This window comes from Molossus molossus, unplaced genomic scaffold, assembly GCF_014108415.1.
Source record: "Molossus molossus isolate mMolMol1 unplaced genomic scaffold, mMolMol1.p scaffold_m16_p_12, whole genome shotgun sequence".
NCBI lineage: Eukaryota > Metazoa > Chordata > Mammalia > Chiroptera > Molossidae > Molossus > Molossus molossus.
In genome coordinates, this window is record NW_023425347.1 from 17,096,680 (window position 1) to 17,114,719 (window position 18,040).

General features: G+C 46.8%; 1 protein-coding gene across 1 annotated transcript; it reads right to left on the reverse strand.

The window, feature by feature from the left end:
* Nucleotides 1–7,069: 7,069 nt before the first annotated feature.
* F3 (coagulation factor III, tissue factor) lies at nucleotides 7,070–17,465 on the reverse strand. Its single transcript, XM_036256403.1, has 6 exons — nucleotides 17,245–17,465; nucleotides 16,015–16,126; nucleotides 12,909–13,099; nucleotides 10,910–11,088; nucleotides 10,198–10,357; nucleotides 7,070–8,125 (listed from the first exon to the last, which is right to left on the reverse strand). The coding sequence occupies exons 1-6, from the start codon at nucleotides 17,339–17,341 to the stop codon at nucleotides 7,992–7,994; spliced, it is 873 nt and encodes a 290-aa protein (XP_036112296.1). The 5' UTR covers nucleotides 17,342–17,465; the 3' UTR covers nucleotides 7,070–7,991.
* Nucleotides 17,466–18,040: the final 575 nt, after the last annotated feature.

An 18,040-nucleotide genomic window follows, 5' to 3' on the forward strand; every position in this document is an offset into this window, starting at 1 on the left:
GACTCATAGATACAGAAATCAGACCGGTGGTTGCCAGAGAGGAGGAGGGTTGGGGAACTGGATGAAAGAGGTAATGGGATTAATAAATACAAATTGGTAGTTAAAAAATAATCATGGGATGTAAAGTACAGCATGGGGAATATAGTCAATAATATTTTAATAACTGTGTGGGGGCCAGATGTATGCTAGCATTATCAAGGGATCATTTTGTAAATTATGTAATTGTCTAATCACTATGCGATACACCTATAACAAATATAAAATAATAATAATAAAAAAGCCCTGGCCAGCGTGGCTCAGCTGGTTAGAGCTGATTAGAGCAAAGATTCGAGGGTTCAATTCCAGTCAGGGCACACATCCAGGTTGTGGGTTTGATCCCTGGCCAGGGCACGTGCAAGAGACAACTGATCAATGATTCTCTTTCACATGAGTGTTTTTTTTTCTCTCTCTCTCTCTTTCTCTCTCCCTTCTCTCTCTAGAATCCATGAAAAATATATCCTTGGGTGAGGATTTAAAGAAAATGGCAACAAGTGAGGCTTTCCCGCCCCAGCCCAACGCCTCCCGACTAGGAAAGGCTTTTCCAAGCTGGTGGGAGAGGCCAGTTGGAGGGGATGTGGAGGGGGCTGGAGGGAGGAACCGTGGTTCTGAGGTGATAAACTTGACCACAACTCTAGGGAAAATGTGGATGTTCGGGGAGATCTCCAAATTGCTTGGGATGATTTCTATCATCTGGTGGAAAGGGAACCTAAATTTAAAAATTAAACCAAGTGTTAGAAAAATGAAGCAAGTTACAATGACTGTGTTCATGGGCTATGTATTGTCACTTATTCCAGTACACAGGCCTTGTGTGCAGGATGGCGTCAGGCCTCATGGCTCGGAGTACGGGCTGAGGCCAGGTGGTGAAGGGCTGGGCAGCTGGCTGCAGGGCACAGGCTGGCCTCTGTCAGCAGCTTTGGGTCCTCACACTGCCAGGGCAGCCACCAAGGGACTGAGCGCTCTGCTCTGCGAGCTGGGGAGACCGTGGAAGGAAGGAACGGTGGCAGCTCAACCCCCCTCTTCCTCAAAGCCTTTGTGGGTCCCCACAGAAGAAGGTGATCATTCCCTCCTTGGACTCCCAGAGAAGGACCTAGTGGAAGAGCCCATGGAAAATCGCTCTCTCTGCGTCTGGTGCAGAGGCCACTGGCCAGTGGGAATGTCAGGAAGGCAAGCCTGTGGCAGAGTAGAGGAGAGGAAGAAGCTCTGGAATCTGCTGGGACCTCTGCATCTGCGCAGCCCCACCTGTAACCATGCCAACCTTCTAGTGCTGCTGCTTTACTTCTGTTCAAATCTTGTGTACGTTTCTCTTTCGGTTAACTCTAGAGCCATGGAGGGAGACATGGTTCCAGGTTAGCCAAGCTGACACGCTGCAAAATCCCCCACAGAACCCTCTTGGAGGGTTGAGAGCAGTATCCATAAAAACATAATTTATATATTCTTAAAGGATTACTCTGATTGCAGTGAGGAAAACAGACTGCAGGGGACCGAATGTAGACACAGGGAGGCCAGCCAGGACACTATTGCAATAATGCCGTCAGAGACGAGAGAGCCTCAAACAAGAGGAGTGGCAGAGAAGGTGAGGTTTGGAACTGGGCTGTAGTTTAGAGGTAGAGTTAGGCTGTGCTGATGGGCTGAATGTGGCGTGGGAGAAGAAAAAAGGTCAATGATGACACCAAGGGTTCTAGCCTGAGCCAATAGTGGTAACATTTCTTGAAATGGGAAGAATTAGGGGAGAATCAGGTTTTGGGATTGGGGGGGAATAGGTTCTCTTTGGCCATATTATTGTTTTTTTAAGTGCATTTTATTTATTTTTATTTTTATTTTTATCCTCACCCAAGAACATTTTTTTTTTTTTTGCATTTATCTTCAGAGAGAGAGGGAGAAAGAGAGAGAGAAACATTGATGTGAGAGAGACACATCAAGAGGCTGCCACCCCCACGACCCTAACTGGGGCCAAGGACAAACCACAACCGAGGTATGTGCCCTTAGCGGGAACCGAACCTGGGACTCTCTGGTCCGAGGGCTGATGTTCTAACCACTGAGCCAAACCGACCACGGCTCTCTTCGACCATATTAAAATTGAAATCCCTGTTAGACATCCTCGTGAAATGTTGTGTGAATACTTGGATCGACAGTGCAAGCCTGGAGTGTAGGAAAGAGCCTGGGGGCTGAGATACACATTTGCGAGTCATCAGCATATAGAGGGAAGGGGGTGTGTAGCATGATAGAGTTTGATGATAGAGCCGGACTTGGATATATCACCCAGAGAGTGATTACTGATAGAGAATGGGTTGGAGCACTAAGGGAATCCAACATTTAGAAGTCAGAGAGCCCTCAGCGGTTAGAGCGTCAGCCTGTGGACCAGAGAGTCATGGGTTCAGTTCCCGCTAAGGCCACGTACATCCCTTGCAGTTTGTCCCCGGCCCCGGTTGGGGTCGTGTGGGTGGCAACCACTCAATGTGTCTCTCACGTCGATGTTTCTCTCTCTCTTCCTCCCTCTCTCCCTCCCGCTCTATCTGAAGATAAATGCAAAAAATGTCCTCGAGTGAGGATAAAAAGAAAGAAGTCAGAGAGAAGAGGATGGTATCCAAGGAATGGTGAGTGAGGAGGAAATCCGGATGAGGGCTTTTATAAGGTCAAATGAAGATTATTTTTTAATCCTCACCCGAGGACATTTTTCCATTTTTTGTTCAGGTAGAGTGGGAGGGAGAGAGAGGAACAGAGAGAGAGAGAAACATTGATGTGAAAGGAACACATCGAGTGGCCGCCACCCGCACAACCGACCAGGGCCGGGGACAAACTGCAACCGAGGTACGTGCCCTTAGCGGTAACCGAACCCGGGTCTCTCAGGACCGCAGGCCGACGCTCTAACCGCTGAGCCAAACCGGCCAGGGCGAAGATTATTTTTTAAAGAGGGAAAATAATACAATATGTTTGTGTTCTGTAGGAATGATTGAACAGAAAAGAATAGTCTGATAGTACTGAAAAGGGGATAATTTCAGTGTAAAATCTTTTAGTTGAGAATGGAATGTTATTTTACGTTATAAGCTGACATTATAGGTACCTCCTTCCTCAATGTTTATATTCCGTGATCAATGCTTACACAGCGTCAGTTAGGGTGCTTTTCACTGAAAGTCAAAACGGTCAAGGAAACCCGAATCAAGCTTGTGCAAACAATTAACTGGCTTATATCCAGTGAGAAGTCCACCGGTAGTGATAAGCTCAGGTAAGGCTTGATCCAGCGGCTTGGTGACTTAGTTTCTTTCCATTACTCTGCATTGCTCTCCAATGTGTCAGCTCCAGTTAAGACTGCTCCCTTTATGCAGCGGTTCTCAACCTGTGGGTCGCGACCCCTTTGGGGGTCGAAGGACCCTTTCACAGGGGTCACCTAAGACCATCGGAAAACACATACTTCCGATGGTCTTAGGAACGGAGACACAGCTCCTGTCTCCAGGCGGGTCCGCCCACATGCAGATACGCCCACATACAACAGGAGGAGCTGCATTACAGGGTCCCGGCATCAGGAAGGTTGAGAACCACTGCTTTATGGTCTCAAGACAACTTGCCAGCAGCTCCTGGGGCTACGTTTCTTCATTATGTTCATTAAGAAAGAGTATTCCAATATTCCCAGAAAAAGCCCCAAAGTTCACCCTTCCTAGACTAGGTTAGTTCATGCACCGACCCCCAAACCAATTTCCACAGCCGCAAGAAAGGAAAGCGGTGAACAGCAAAGCCAGAGTCTCCCTGACACGGAGCCGAAAAGCAAGGGCTAGGGGAAGGACTAAGCTCCACTCTGTCTGAATGAAAGGTCACATTGTAACAGTAATAAACCTCAGGCAACCGCTGGAGAAAAATAACACACGCTAAATACACCTATCCTAAAGCAGGTAAAAATTACATTTGGAAATGAATGTATTTACCATTAGATGGATAGAGATCACTGTTCCTTTGTTTATCCAAGAGACAGGAACTTAGATTGGAGGCCATCAGCAGTAACGAGGGTAAATGTCTTTCGATTCTACTTTCTTATATGCAAGTCAAACTTGGTCAATAATTTGAGATGGTAAAAAAAAATCTCTCTTCAAAGCATGTAAATTTAATGACCATTAGATTTATGGGCTCCTTCAGGACCAGAGCAGGTGATGCCGCAGAATGTGGCCTACTGGAGGGCGGTAGTTTCTGGGCACCAACCAGCGGCTGATAGGACGGGTGGATTTCACTACTGCTGTTGTCCGGCGATAAGGAGAGGTGAGGCAACCGGGCAGGGTCAACGCTTGTAGCCTCGAAGCTTACGGTCATTGCAATGCGGCCTCATTTCGGTCTGCAGTGAATTCCTTTCCTGTGAACAGCCAGACGCCTCTCATTACGACTCAGACCTTTCACTTTGCCAGAACTTTCTTTAGTGGGACCATTAAAATTCCATAGATTGTGAGGCCTCAGGATTACATAAAGCTGTACTGATTCCTGGCAGCCGGATGGAAATGCCGCTCAGATGCCGGCGGAGGGAGCCTGTTCTACCTGATGCCGGCGGAGGGAGCCTGTTCTACCTGATGCCGGCGGAGGGAGCCTGGTCTACCTGATGCCGGCGGAGGGAGCCTGTTCTACCTGATGCCGGCGGAGGGAGCCTGGTCTACCTGATGCCGGCGGAGGGAGCCTGTTCTACCTGATGCCGGCGGAGGGAGCCTGGTCTACCCCCTGATGCAGGCGGAGGGAGCCTGGTCTACCCCTGATGCCGGCGGAGGGAGCCTGGTCTACCCCTGATGCAGGCGGAGGGAGCCTGGTCTACCCCTGATGCCGGCGGAGGGAGCCTGGTCTACCCCTGATGCAGGCGGAGGGAGCCTGGTCTACCCCTGATGCCGGCGGAGGGAGCCTGGTCTACCCCTGATGCCGGCGGAGGGAGCCTGGTCTACCCCTGATGCCGGCGGAGGGAGCCTGGTCTACCTGATGCCGGCGGAGGGAGCCTGTTCTACCCCTGATGCCGGCGGAGGGAGCCTGGTCTACCCCTGATGCCGGCGGAGGGAGCCTGTTCTACCCCCTGATGCAGCCGGAGGGAGCCTGGTCTACCCGCTGCAGTGCTGAGCGTTTTGTCTCTGGAGCCCTACCTGAGCAGGAATTCAAGGCAATGGCCAGAGCACACCTCTTCCCGGACATGCCCCATTCAGCCTCTTCTGTTGATTCTACTGTAAACCTACCCCCTTTTTTCTGGCGCAACATACAACAAAACAGAGTAAGATTCGCCCTTTCATCCTCTTCAGCACCCACACAGACTGATACTGCATACCCACCGAAAGTACCGGCCTGGTCAACCACTGCTCTTTTTCCCTTAGTTTCTCCAAAATGTTTACCTTTTTTTTTTTTTTTTCCTTTTGCATTGCCATTTTTAGGGAACACCAAAGAAAGGTTTGTTTTGCTCATTCTTCCTTAGAACGTAATGTTGTATTGAACATTTCATGGTTAGGGTTTTGTTACCATTTTTTTTTTTATCCTCATCCAGGACATTTTTGCATTTATCTTTAGATAGAGTGGGAGGGAGAGAGGGAGGAAGAGAGAGAGAGAAACATCAATGTGAGAGACATATCACTGGTTGCCACCCACATGACCCCAACTGGTGCCAGGAACAAACTGCAACCGAGGTACGTGCCCTTAGTGGGAACTGAACCCTGGTCTCTGTGACCCACAGGCCGACGCTCAGCCACTGAGCCCAACTGGCCAGGGCTTGTTACCAATTCTTACTTAGTTCTTTTGAGCAAAGGAACAAAATGCATTTAAAATGTATGAACGGCTGGACAGGGAACCGAGTCTTTGCAGATGTTAATGTTTGCTCAGCGTCTCCTTGTGGGAACGTGGCCGGGTAGGTGTGGCGCCTGGATGCTTCTCCTAGACCGCGCGGGCCCAGCGTCCCCGGCAGGAAGCAGATACAGCTGTGCCCACGTAGGTGCCAGGAGCCGCATCTTCATCTCCAGTTAGAATCCTCTTTCAATCCAGCTGAGAGAACAAGATTGTTCTGCTATGTTTTATCCGTATTTGAATGGAGGACTCACTGTTTTCACATTCTAGAGGGAAGTCATGAACCAACGCCCGTGTGCCCATTGGCACCGCCACTTAAAGGAGCTGTGAGCACGAGATGGACCCGGTTCTGCCCGCAAAGAGGTTTTAATTCTAGAGACTCCATTCTACTTTTCTCTGTCGCCCTGTCACCCAATTTTTTTTCAAGACAAGAAGATAAAAATTGATCTTCCTTTCTCCTCTCCAACCTTTATCTGTGACTCAAACTAGGGCCTATGGCAAGAAGTCTCTCCCTCTGAATCCGCAGTAGACTGTGTAAGTTCTGCCTTCCCTGTAACACCACGTCCCTGCCCACTGTCGCAGGACGTGTGGTCCCTCCCTGTGGGCAGTGTTGTCAAGCTTGGTCATGTGTCTTGCTTGGGCCAGTGTCATGCGAGAAGTGACCATGGGCCGGTATGGAGCACACATTTTAAGAAGTGGCTTAAAGCTTGAAGATGCGGCTGCCCTATTTCTACCAGCTCTTTTTGCTTTTCCTCTGCCCGGATCTCAGTACAGGCTTCACTTTAGTTTGTGTCCTAGAATGAGAAGACATTGAGAAAAACTGCTGCCCTGGCTGGTGTGGCTCAGTGGGTTCGTGGGTCACAAGTTCAATTCCCAGTCAGGGCACATGCCTAACTTTTGGGTTCAATCCTTGGCTGGGATGTGTGTGGAGGCAACCGATCAGTGTTTCTGTCTCACACTGACGTTTCTCTCTCTCTTTGCCCCTCTCCCTTCCTCTCACTCTAGAATTGATAAAAACATATCCTCTGGTGAGAATTTTTAAAATATTTAAAGAAAGAGAAGAGTTGCAGCCAACCCACAGCCACCAAACTAATGTGAGAAATAAAAATAATATAAAAATAATGTTGTCATAAGCCATTGAGAAGTTTAGGGTCTTTTGTTACTGTAGCTGAGCCAACGAATACAAAGACCAAATCAAGAACAATAAATGGAAGATACAATAAATGCAATAGTCACAGTTCCCAGTCACCTTTATTTATATAAAAGTATATTAAATAAATTATCTCAGTATATACAAACAGAACTATATTACCTCTATAAATAGAAAACCCTCACATACAAAACCTTTAAAAATGTATATAAATAGCCTGGGGTGGGGCAGGGGCTGGGATAAAGGGAGTAAAGGGGAGATATTGGGGGGTATCTGTAATATTATCGACAAATAACATTTAAAAATATCACATAAATATATACAATGTTGACCATATAAGCTTGAAGTACCTTAAATCATATACTTTATGTAGTTTGTATAGTAGTCTTATAAAAATATAGCTAGCTGTCAACAGCATTTCAAAGTGCTAAACCGTCATGAGTTAGGAACGTACCCGAAGTAGAAGTCTCCTGCATTGAACATAGTCATGCAAAGGTTTGCTGACTGCTTTGAACCTCCAAAAGAACTCTTAAAAAGAAAAGAGAACCTAAACACCACATTTAGAAAGGACAGACTTATTTTAGAAAAGTCCACCCAATTTCCATTTTACTCTCCCACATATCTGAAGTCAGCCTCTTGAAAGTTCTCCAAAAGTCCACCCAGAACTTTTTAAGGCATGTTTTCATTTGTTTTTGCTTAGATGACCTAATTTCATCTTGAGTATAGAACATAAAGTCTAAAGCATGATATGTGCAAAAGGTGCCATAGTGTTAAAAAAAAGAAATTTAAAAAACTTGGAATTGGGTGTACCGTTCATTACATTCCAAAGTGACTTGTGCTGGTGTTGAAACCAGAATGCTAATCGTGAGAACAGTCAGATAAAGAACTTTCTTTGGGCCCAAGGGTCTCCATGCTCCAAAACATTCATTTTTGTTTCCATATATCCTTTCTCGTAAAAGGTCTTGGTCACAGTGCAATGTAAACTCTGCAGAAGTCGGCAGCTCCGACGCCACGTGCTTTATGCGACACCGAAGGGGGCGTTCTTGCCGCTGCGCCCTGCTCTGGCTTTCCTGCACTTGTGCAGACTCAGGGACAGGGTGGCGATGAAGGTGATGACCACGAGCACCACCGCTCCGATGATGAAGAACATGTCTGAAAAATAAAAGGTGCCAAATCAATATGGAGAGACAGCTCAGATCCCATTTCTCCACGGACAGAACTGAGGGCTTCACTCCAAATTACACCATCCTGCTTTTGTGTAATTTGACATTTCTTTCCTCCACTCTTCCCACCACAACGCGTTTTGGTTAGGAAAGAATTTGTCACACCCTAGATGTTTTAGGGCAATTGACAGTGGCCCAAACGCATTAAACGAGCCATTTAGTCAACTGGATAGTGTCCATGGTCTAGGGAAGGTACGCACAGAGTGAAGTAGGAACAGCTGTTAGAAACGTGGCCAAGAATAATGCTGACTTTGGCGGCCACGCTTACAGTAGAAGATGAACTATCAGTGCAAAGAGACACCGAGTGCCACCCGAATTCAGGTGAACACAGATGAAAACTAGTTGGGGGCAATAAGAAGGCTTCCTGGTGGAGGTGGTATTTGCAATGGTTCGCAAAGGACGGACTTCAGCAGATAGAGGGAGAGGCCTGGGAAGCAGCGGTCGGGGTGTGCGTGAAGACAGAGGCAGCGGAACTCGAGCTGGCTTTAGGAAGACAGATGTGAAGGCTGTGGGTGTGATGGCCCGAAGGCTGCAGGACCAGAGAGAAGGAGAGTCCTTTCCTTCTGTCAATGTCAATAAATGGAAGATAATTTATTTTGAAGTGTTTTTAAATTTTTAAATCTCTTCTTAGCAAGGAGCTAGGTCATCATTACTATCCTTTGACTTTTATCCCTGAAAGTACCCAGAGCACTTTCTTGACAAGGCCTGGAGGGAAACTCCTAGGCTTTCAGCCTCGGGTACGTGTCTGAACACACAGCAATTCCAATTAGGAACACTCCTCACTGTGTGTGGGCCCCTCTGTGCATATGCATGTACACACAGACATGGGTATATGTGATAGACTGAATCCCTTCCCTTCATGGGTTAGACTTTATATCCTCTGTGGGTGGCAACAGCCCATTGTGGGTGCTCACAGCTGGTCCGGATGCTCCCCTCCAAACCCTGAAGATTAGAATTTAAGTATGAAAACGTGTCCAGAGAAATCTGAGATTGATGCTAGACCCCAAACATGGACTGTGTGCCCAGTACTCAGCAGAGAGCACAAGGTAGGTGCTCAAGAAAACACTTGCTACTATAAGGGAACAACATAGAAACATTTCTAAAAGCGTGGTTTTACTTATTAAAGTGTGGTTTCTCACAATTTAAACAAAACAAGGCATAAACAACATCTCCTGCAGAGGGGTCAGTTACTGCCTACCTGAAAGATGACTTCCTCTGGCCATATTAGGATTTACAGAATCAACCCAAATTGCCCAGGAAAAATGGAGAAGTTGTCCACCAGGCTGCTGTCTACCAGCCTATTCAAAGTGCACCTCACTCCTCCCTCTTTATGGGAAAGAAGGCGAGTGTGCAGGAGTGTGCCAATTGGGTTCCATAAGTCTGAGGGGAGGGCTTCCTAGAAACCTAAACTCATGATCGCTGGAAACTTGGGATGGATGAAATATCTGTGACCTCGTTACCCTTTTGGCAGTGGTAGACTATTGCTATGTAGTTATTTTTGCTTTATTGTTACTGTAAAGTTAATTTGACCTGCGTTTACAGAGGAACACACTCAAAGCACTGATTTAGGAGCTACATGGTACTCTGACTGGCATTCACTTCAATTGAAACAATTCTCCTGTAATGCTTTAAAGATTATGAGTAACTTCCCAAAAACACAAAACCAAGAAAAACCAGGCCAGTTTTCCTCTCAACAAAAGTACATCCTTGTCCTGGACAGCTTGCTCGGTGGTTAGAGCGTCAGCCCACAGACCAAAGGGCATGTACCTGGGTTGCAGGTTTGATCCCGGGCCCTGGTTGGGCTCATGTGAGAAACAACCAGTCGATGAGTCTCTCTCAAATCAATGTTTCTCTCTCCCCCGCCACCCCGTTTCTACTCTAAGAATTAATGGAAGGATATCCTCAGGTGAGGATTAAGAAAAAAAGTACATCCTTGTTCTGAGGGAGGAGCTAGTCCTTGGGAGGCAGCTGTGCATCTGAGCTGCGGGCAGAGCCACTCACCTCTGGACACGCCTTTCTTCTGGCTCGTGCACTCAGTGGGGCTTTCTGGACTCTTCTGGTTAGCCCTTCGTGATGAAATCACTGCTTGAACATTGAAACAGTAGTTTTCTCCTTTATCCACATCAATCAAAAACTCATTAGTGTTTGTCTTGGCTGTTTTCTGTTAAAAGATAAAGAGTTCTTAATTCACCGGGGCTCCAAGTGAGTTCTTTCTCTTTCACTAAATCACCACGGAAGTAAAAACCTACATGGACACATCTGACACACACATGATCAGAAATGACTGTGCTAAATAGTTCCCTGTGATAACTGCTGAGGATGCTTTTTCCAAGACCCTCAATCCAATGAGCCCCTTTAGAAGATGTTTGCGGTAACAAAAGAAAAGGATGATGTATTAATTGTTGAATGGAAAACAAATTTTGTCTCTGGGATCCTCAATAGAGAAAGCAATGTGAGACCTGGAAGGAATTTTAAATACTATCTGGTCCAGCCTCTTGGCTGAGGAACCTGGGTACCCAAGGGGTCCTGCCCAAAGTCACAAGGTTGCTCAAAGTCACAGGTAGAACCAGGACAGCAAGCATCCCTCCCACTCCACCACACTGCCCTCTCCAACACCCCATTCTGCTATTTTTCAACTGGGGAAGAGGTGGGCTCTAAAACCAAGGACCCACGTTGTAAAGCAAGTCTTGCAAACAAATGAAAGGATCCTCACCTTTCCTGTGCTTGAAGCTTTCCAATAATAAAGTATGTAACTTAAGTCCTCGCCAAAGACGTCCCGGAGGCTTAGGAATGTGCCATTCCCTCTGACTAAGGTCCGAGCATCCCGTACGGTCACATTCAGTTTTGTGTCGGCTTGGTTGAAACTCTGAATTGTTGGCTGTCCGAGGTTTGCTAAAACAGAATACACTTCATTGGAACCAAAGAATTCTCTATAAAACAGAATCCCATTTAGTTATTACTGTTGATGACACCCTGGTCATCCCTCATATTAATAACTTGCATAGAATCGGCTCCCTGGCAGTAGTCAGTGAACCCCAAGTAGTAGAGCTGAACCCCAAGACCTTCTACAGTCGTGCTGCCGATGGGCATATAACCGCAGCCTCTGATGTCATGTTACATGTTCCTCACTCACATTAGAAAACATGAAAAGGAACAGGTAACATTTATTTCAAGAATATATTTTATTTAACCCAATAGAGTGAAAATATGATCATTTTAACATGCAGTCAATCTAAAAACTTTCGGAGATATTTTTCAAAATCTCGTGGGTACTTTACTCTTATAGCATTAACCATATTTCTGGTGCTCTATCGCCAGACCTGGTTAGTGGCTACTGCATGAAATAACACAGTTGCATGAGATTCCACGTTTTACATACAATAAACTAGGGGAAAGCCCAGGAAATGTCCTGGTACCTCAAGGAACCAGTCTTAACCCCTGGGACTCTGGATGGCTCAACGACCTCATGTGCTGTGATTGAATGGCAGTAAAACTAAACCCAAATTATATGCAAGTATGTGTGAGCACATACAACATAAATATGCAAAATATATCCTATCCTATCTTGCACCAAAAGAGTATTTGAGGTGGCTTACAAAAAACTTGAGAACTGTAACAGACAATCGAGAGGATGCCATCAATGAACGGAGAAGGACAGCCAATGATCTGGCGCAGTCACTGGTGTTGTTTGGGGCTGTGGCGTCTAAACTCCAGCGGGGTGCCGTATCGGACTCCGTGAAAGGCGCAGAAAGAGTCTGAAGACAGCTTCTGGCAAACAGGGGCTCAGGGAAGGCAGCCAGATTCACCTCGGCCAAGGTACTTTCTATTTCAAACAAGTAGATACTGGCGGGGAAACATTGGTTGACTGTCCCTCTGCCCCTTCTCACCATCCCTGTCTCGAGAAACTATTCTCTCAGTGGGTGGTACGAGGGATAGATATAAAAGCACCGACAGCATGACACTGTCTTTTTAACCTTTCATTCTAGGTCTTCTTATAAGACCTTAAAGGATTTCACTCTTTCCAATGTGCTGCGTTTTATTTAAAACACCTAGTTCAGCACTACAGTCATGACCAAAAAATGTAATCTCCTACTTGGCAGGAATCCTGTGCATTCCCTTAGGCGGTGTTAAGGTCAGCGCACTGGGGCAAAGACTAGGAGGAAAGCATTCTACACTTTCAAAACCCGGCATGAAGGCGGCAGGCTGGGAGTGGGCTGGGCAAGTGCCGGCAAAGCACGGGACTTAAAAAAGGTCAGCAAGCCTGGTTATGGGGTCAGAGAGAAACTGGACTTTCCCTAGGCATTTGTGACTGTGAAGGACCTTTAACTGGGATTTCTGGTCTAATGATGGGACAGAATTTTAGGATGTGTGTGTGTGTGTATAAATAAATATAATCTTTGAAATATATATGGAGAAATGCTGAAACCCCAGCCTTGGTGGATTTCCTAGTCTCCCAGGCCCCATCCAGCCCGTTACTAAATGGTCTGGGAACAGGCTGGTGGAGAAAGTTACTTGACACTGCTCCACAGTTCCTGCTCTGTGAACCTCCCGCCACATGGGAATGAGTGAAGAGGGGTGGCGCACTTTCCCGTTTTTGAGAAAGAGGGTGTTTATGGAGAAATACTTTTTTAAATGTACTGGCCCCTACAGTTCATAAGCCCACAAAAAGATTCCAGAGCTTATAACAACAAGAATGAAACGGAACTACTTACTCTCCACGTAAGGTGTGAAGTCGGGGGAGTTTGTGTACATGGGCTCCCCAGCGTAACTGTTGGCGTTTGCCGGGAGGGAGAGGACCCTCGCGAAGTATGTCTGCTTCACGTCCTTCACAATCTCATCAGTGAGGTCACACTCGGTGTCTGTTGTGGCGTAGCATTTGCTTTTCCAATTTCCTAACCTAGGGCTAAGGGAAGGAAGAGAGACAGAACATTATTGTTTGTGTCCAACAAGACAGATGGTTTTCTGGCTGCAGAGCTGTGACAATAATAGCATCCACAACACTGGAGATGCACTGGGTCCTCCCAGTAACCCGGGTGGCTCTGTGATCCTCTTTCCACAGATACAGTAACAGTCAAAATGAGCTTTGGTGGCCAACTCAAAGTCACACAACTAGACTTGAAGCCAGACAGCAGTTTGTTGGGTCTGTGCTCTTAACCATTTTGTTAACCATCTTTCTTAAAACATAGACGATTTTTTATTAAGACCCAATTATTTATTACTTATTCTACTGTACTATATTCTATTTATGATATCACATTCTATATTCTCTATAGGATATAGTCAATGTAGTAATAATGGAGTTCTATGTAATATATCCTATATATTACATTGTATCATGACAATTATTGGTGTGGTTATTTAATATTTACTGAATCCACTATATGCCAGGTACTATATACTAGGCCATTTACACACGTTACTTCATTTGACATAATCCTGCCAAGAAGGTATTGGATCTTTTTTACACACAGGGATACTGAAGCTCAGAGACCATAAGTCACTTGTGCAAGGTCCCATAACGAATGAGGTGAGAACTGGGTCTGTTTGTGTCGTTCTACTACCGGGCTCTCTCACTTTTACAAAATGTGAACACATCCCACTGAAGGTTACAGACTCACAATACAGGGAGTGTCTCTCTAACAAAACGTGGAAGGCTGAGAGGCTAAGAGATGTTTCTTTTGTAAAACCTCACTGAGGAGGAAATGATTTAAAGGACGTCTATAAATATAAAATTATTTTAAAGGGCCCAAAAAATTCACAGATGAATGTTATTGCAGCTTGATCCACAAACTTCTGTCCCCTATAAAATGAAAGCCACCCAGCTCTTCTCCTCAGCATCATTGCCGCCTCCGCCCGTCCAACATTGAAGACCTTGTTCCAATCCCACTTTCTCCAGGAACCTCCAGATGTCCTTGCGCAGCTTTGATCTCCCCTCCCCGTTTCCCAGCACTGATATCATCATCAAAGCACTTCATGTTGCGCATGGTCTGCCTGGTACCAGGGGTCAATGCCCTTGTGTTTGCCATTAAGCAGCAAGGCCCAAGGGCTCTTATGCGGCCAGGCCTTGCTGAGTATTAGTGGTTTGCATTTACAAGTTGAATCAGGGAGAAAACAAGCTGAATTCAATTATCCAAATCCGTGCATAAGAGCCATAAATACGTATTTTTCAAAAATTTGAACTAAGTAACCAGGTGAAGAGGGTATGAGTGAACACATTCTTTGTCCTAAAACTCACAAACTAACATCGATACAGAGAGATTTTGGTTTCTTAGGTTTCTATAATTTTCTGTGAGGAGTAGAGAGGCTGTCTCAGTTCCAGAGTGACCAAAATGCATTTTGCAAAAGTGAAGGCAAACATGATTCCTCTCCATCACGACGGCAAGCACGCCGTCCAGACAGCAGCAGGAAGATGCTGAGCTGTGCGGCTACGTTCCGTCTGAGAGACCCGTATTTGGTTTCTCCCAGATCACACGTAGGAATCATAGTACTCCTCGGCAAAATTTAGCACATGCACCTGTATCACTGAAACTAGTAAAATCAGTAAAGTTGTGTGAACAGGTAATGAAGGGGCAATTCTGCCGTAAGTTCCTCTGAATGTTACCACCAGCATTAACACTTTAAAAGCCCCTGAAGGCCCTCTAGGTGTGTATGGCAAGATCTCCCGATTTTAAAAAATCAGGTAAGTCATCAATAGGTTTCCACATGTTAGCCCAACAGAAGACTGAATATATTTAGGAGGTAAGCATTCCTCCTAGAATGTTATTTTCTTCAGCTCTGTGCTCTGGAATCTGAATTGACAATTTTGACCATAATCATAATGATGTCCTCAGGTTATGAAATTCCTTTCCCTCACTCTCTGTATCTGTACATGCATCTGTGCACACACACAAATTCTCTTCTCTGTTGGTTGGGCAACAGTCATGAAGTTCATTTTTAAAAACAAGAACATCCACCTCAAACACCCCCTCCATATGTAGGAGTTGCATTCCTAATGCTATAAAAGGCTTGAGAAAAACAAAATAAAACAAAACAAATAAAAAGCAAAACACCTTTAATTTTAGTCAGTGATACTTTTGTGCCTCTCTACAGCTAGTGTTAAAATAATTTCCACAGCTGCTCTCCTCTAATTTATGAGATCTCTACCAAGCCTCCTAGAACCTATCAGAAACCAGAAACTTTCAAGGATATGGTGAAAACCATCAAGGAAGACATGTCTACATTTAGACTGAATATACTGAATTACGGACTCTGGGGGAGAGCTGTCAATCAGAGACAAGGTTAAACGAGTGGAGCAGCCCTGACAGCTGAGGGTGCAGACAGAGGAGTATTTCTTTCCAGTTTTGTGAGTCACAAAATTAACCTCCTCCAACATCAGGTATGCCGTCGAATTCTAAATCATGAGTCCAAGGATGATGTGTCAAACATTGCTTCAGGGCAATGTGTATATCCGAACTCCTGCCCCCCTCTTCCCTAACACATTAGAGCTGGCTCACAGTCTAGACAGCATGTGTGCGTATGCTTGGGTGAGATTAATTATCCATCCAGAATCACATCTATCAGTGCCAATAGGAGGTTCACCTATCCACAGCTCATACTCAGGAATTTTCCCATCATCTCCAAAAACAATTAAAATGTTTTATCAGTTTAAGGTCTGGATGTGTTGCAGGCTTAATAGAGTATGGCTATGATCAGCAAATTACCATGTCATCTGTTAAATAATCTCATCTGACAATCATCTTTAAAGACATTTGTACTCAGCACAGAAAAGTAGAAACATCAAAAACTGTATTTTTCTTTTTCTTTTTGCACCTGGCTTACCTTATCTGAACAGTGTAGACAGTATTGATGGGTTTGGGTTCCCACTCCAAAATTGTCTTGAAATTAGTTGATTTCCAAGTTAAATTATATGCTACCACGACACCTGTAGTGCCTTTAAACAAAAGAGCAAAAGCTATTATTACATGAACTTCTCAGCACATGGTTTCATGTTGAAGGTATAAAAACATCTTACCCCCCCACCCCCAAACATCACCATCAACCTCACATTAATCTTTTTCCAACTACAAAAGCTTCACTACTGAATTATCAAGAGAAAAAAATCTTCAAGTTTTTCCCAAACCCAGAATTTTCTCACGTCAGATCTTCCTTGTAATGTAAGGAAACAGGCAAGGATCCTGAAATTATTGTTTGGAATCATTCATGGGGGACTCCCCATCATCAGGGCCCTAGGGTGTCCATGGCCTAGCTGGGGGGAGTACAGGACTCAGGGTCAATTTCGGCAGGGAAGGCGGGCTAGGAAAGGTGTTCCCTAAGTCATGGAAAAGGGCAAATCCCACATGTGTGAGAGGAGTTAGGGCTGCATATAATGAAAAAGCCAAATCTTGACCCTTGTCATTTTTATCTAAAATGCCTCTATACTGAAACTTCCACCCAGACAGATGTGGGGCTGGTCACACCACGGGCTGTACACTGGTTTAGATGTTTTATAAGTAAGGTTTGCGTTGCCAACACTGAGCAGGCCGGTCTGCTTGGCCTCCCACAGAATAGGCATCTTGGGGCATGGACAATGTTAATGACTACTTCCCAAGCGACACTTTGCAGCAGGATTGCCTCTCACTCAATCTAAAACAAAGATGATCAAGACAGGACCCAGGGCCACTGCGGCTTAATTAAGCGAAGTGCACACTTATTGAGGATACTATCCAAACCATCATTGCACACTGACCTGTGCAGGTGCGGATGCAAGTACTATTTTCAAGGTCACGGGGAAGCTCTTTCCCTAAACTTAAATGGGAGCCACAAGTTCACTTATGCAACAACGCGCCTCGCAACAAGCATCTGGAGCAGATGCAGGCGGGGTCCCCGGCGCGAACCACCCACCCTCCAGCTCACGCCCGGGTTCCTTCAAACGCGGGTGGGTGAGCGTGGCGAGTTCGGCGGGCGCTGGGAGCAACCTCCGGCAGCAAGTGTGAGCCCGCTGTCAGCCAGGACTGACCCCCTCTTTCGCGCCAAGAGCCCCAGGACTTCGGCAAGACGGGTGCCACTCACCTGAGACTCCGGCCACCTGGACCAGGACCCAGCCGAGGAGAAGTGTCCTAGAGACCGCGGCCTCGGGGCAGAGCACGCGGGGTCTGGTAGGAGTCATCGTGTCCGTGAGCCGGGAGCGAGGTCAGGAGGATTCATTTGCGCCCCGGAGGCTGGGGAGGTCGGGCTGAAGGCGCCTTCGGGAAGACAGTGTGAGGGACGCGGGGAGCCCGAGTCTGGGGGAGCCCGTGCCGGGCGCGCTATAAAGGTTCCCGCGGGCACTCGCGCCCCCGCGCCCGGTACGCAGTCCGGCGGCCCCGCCCGACTCCCCGCCCCCGCCCCGCCCCCGCCCGGTCGCTAGCAGCGCGGTGGGCGGCCCGGGCGGATCCTCACCCCTGCCCCGCCTCCTCCGGGTCGGAAACTCCAAGACCCTGCAAAGAGTGATTCAGCCGTGATTCACACGTGCCGCCGAGCTCCAAGTTGCTCCTCGGCCGCTGGAGGCTCCAGGTGCCCAGGGGAACCAGGTGGCCCTCTCCTCCAGGTCCCCTGAGCCCCCCAGTGTCCTGGCCCCGGGCCGCGAAGGCCGGCGACTCCGTAGCCCAGCCTGAGTGGACAGCAGGTCTGTGAGGGGAAGAGAGAAAGAGCTTTGGAAGGAGTTCTGGGGGTGGAGGAGGGGGCTTCTTCCTTCCCCTCGGCGATGAAGTGTCCTGGCCCGGGGAGCGGCTGCATTTACCAAGTTTAATAGCAAGTACCAGTTCTTGGCTCCTGGCTCCTCGCCGACATCGGAGGGCGTCCCTCCCCGCCCCCCACCACCCTGCCC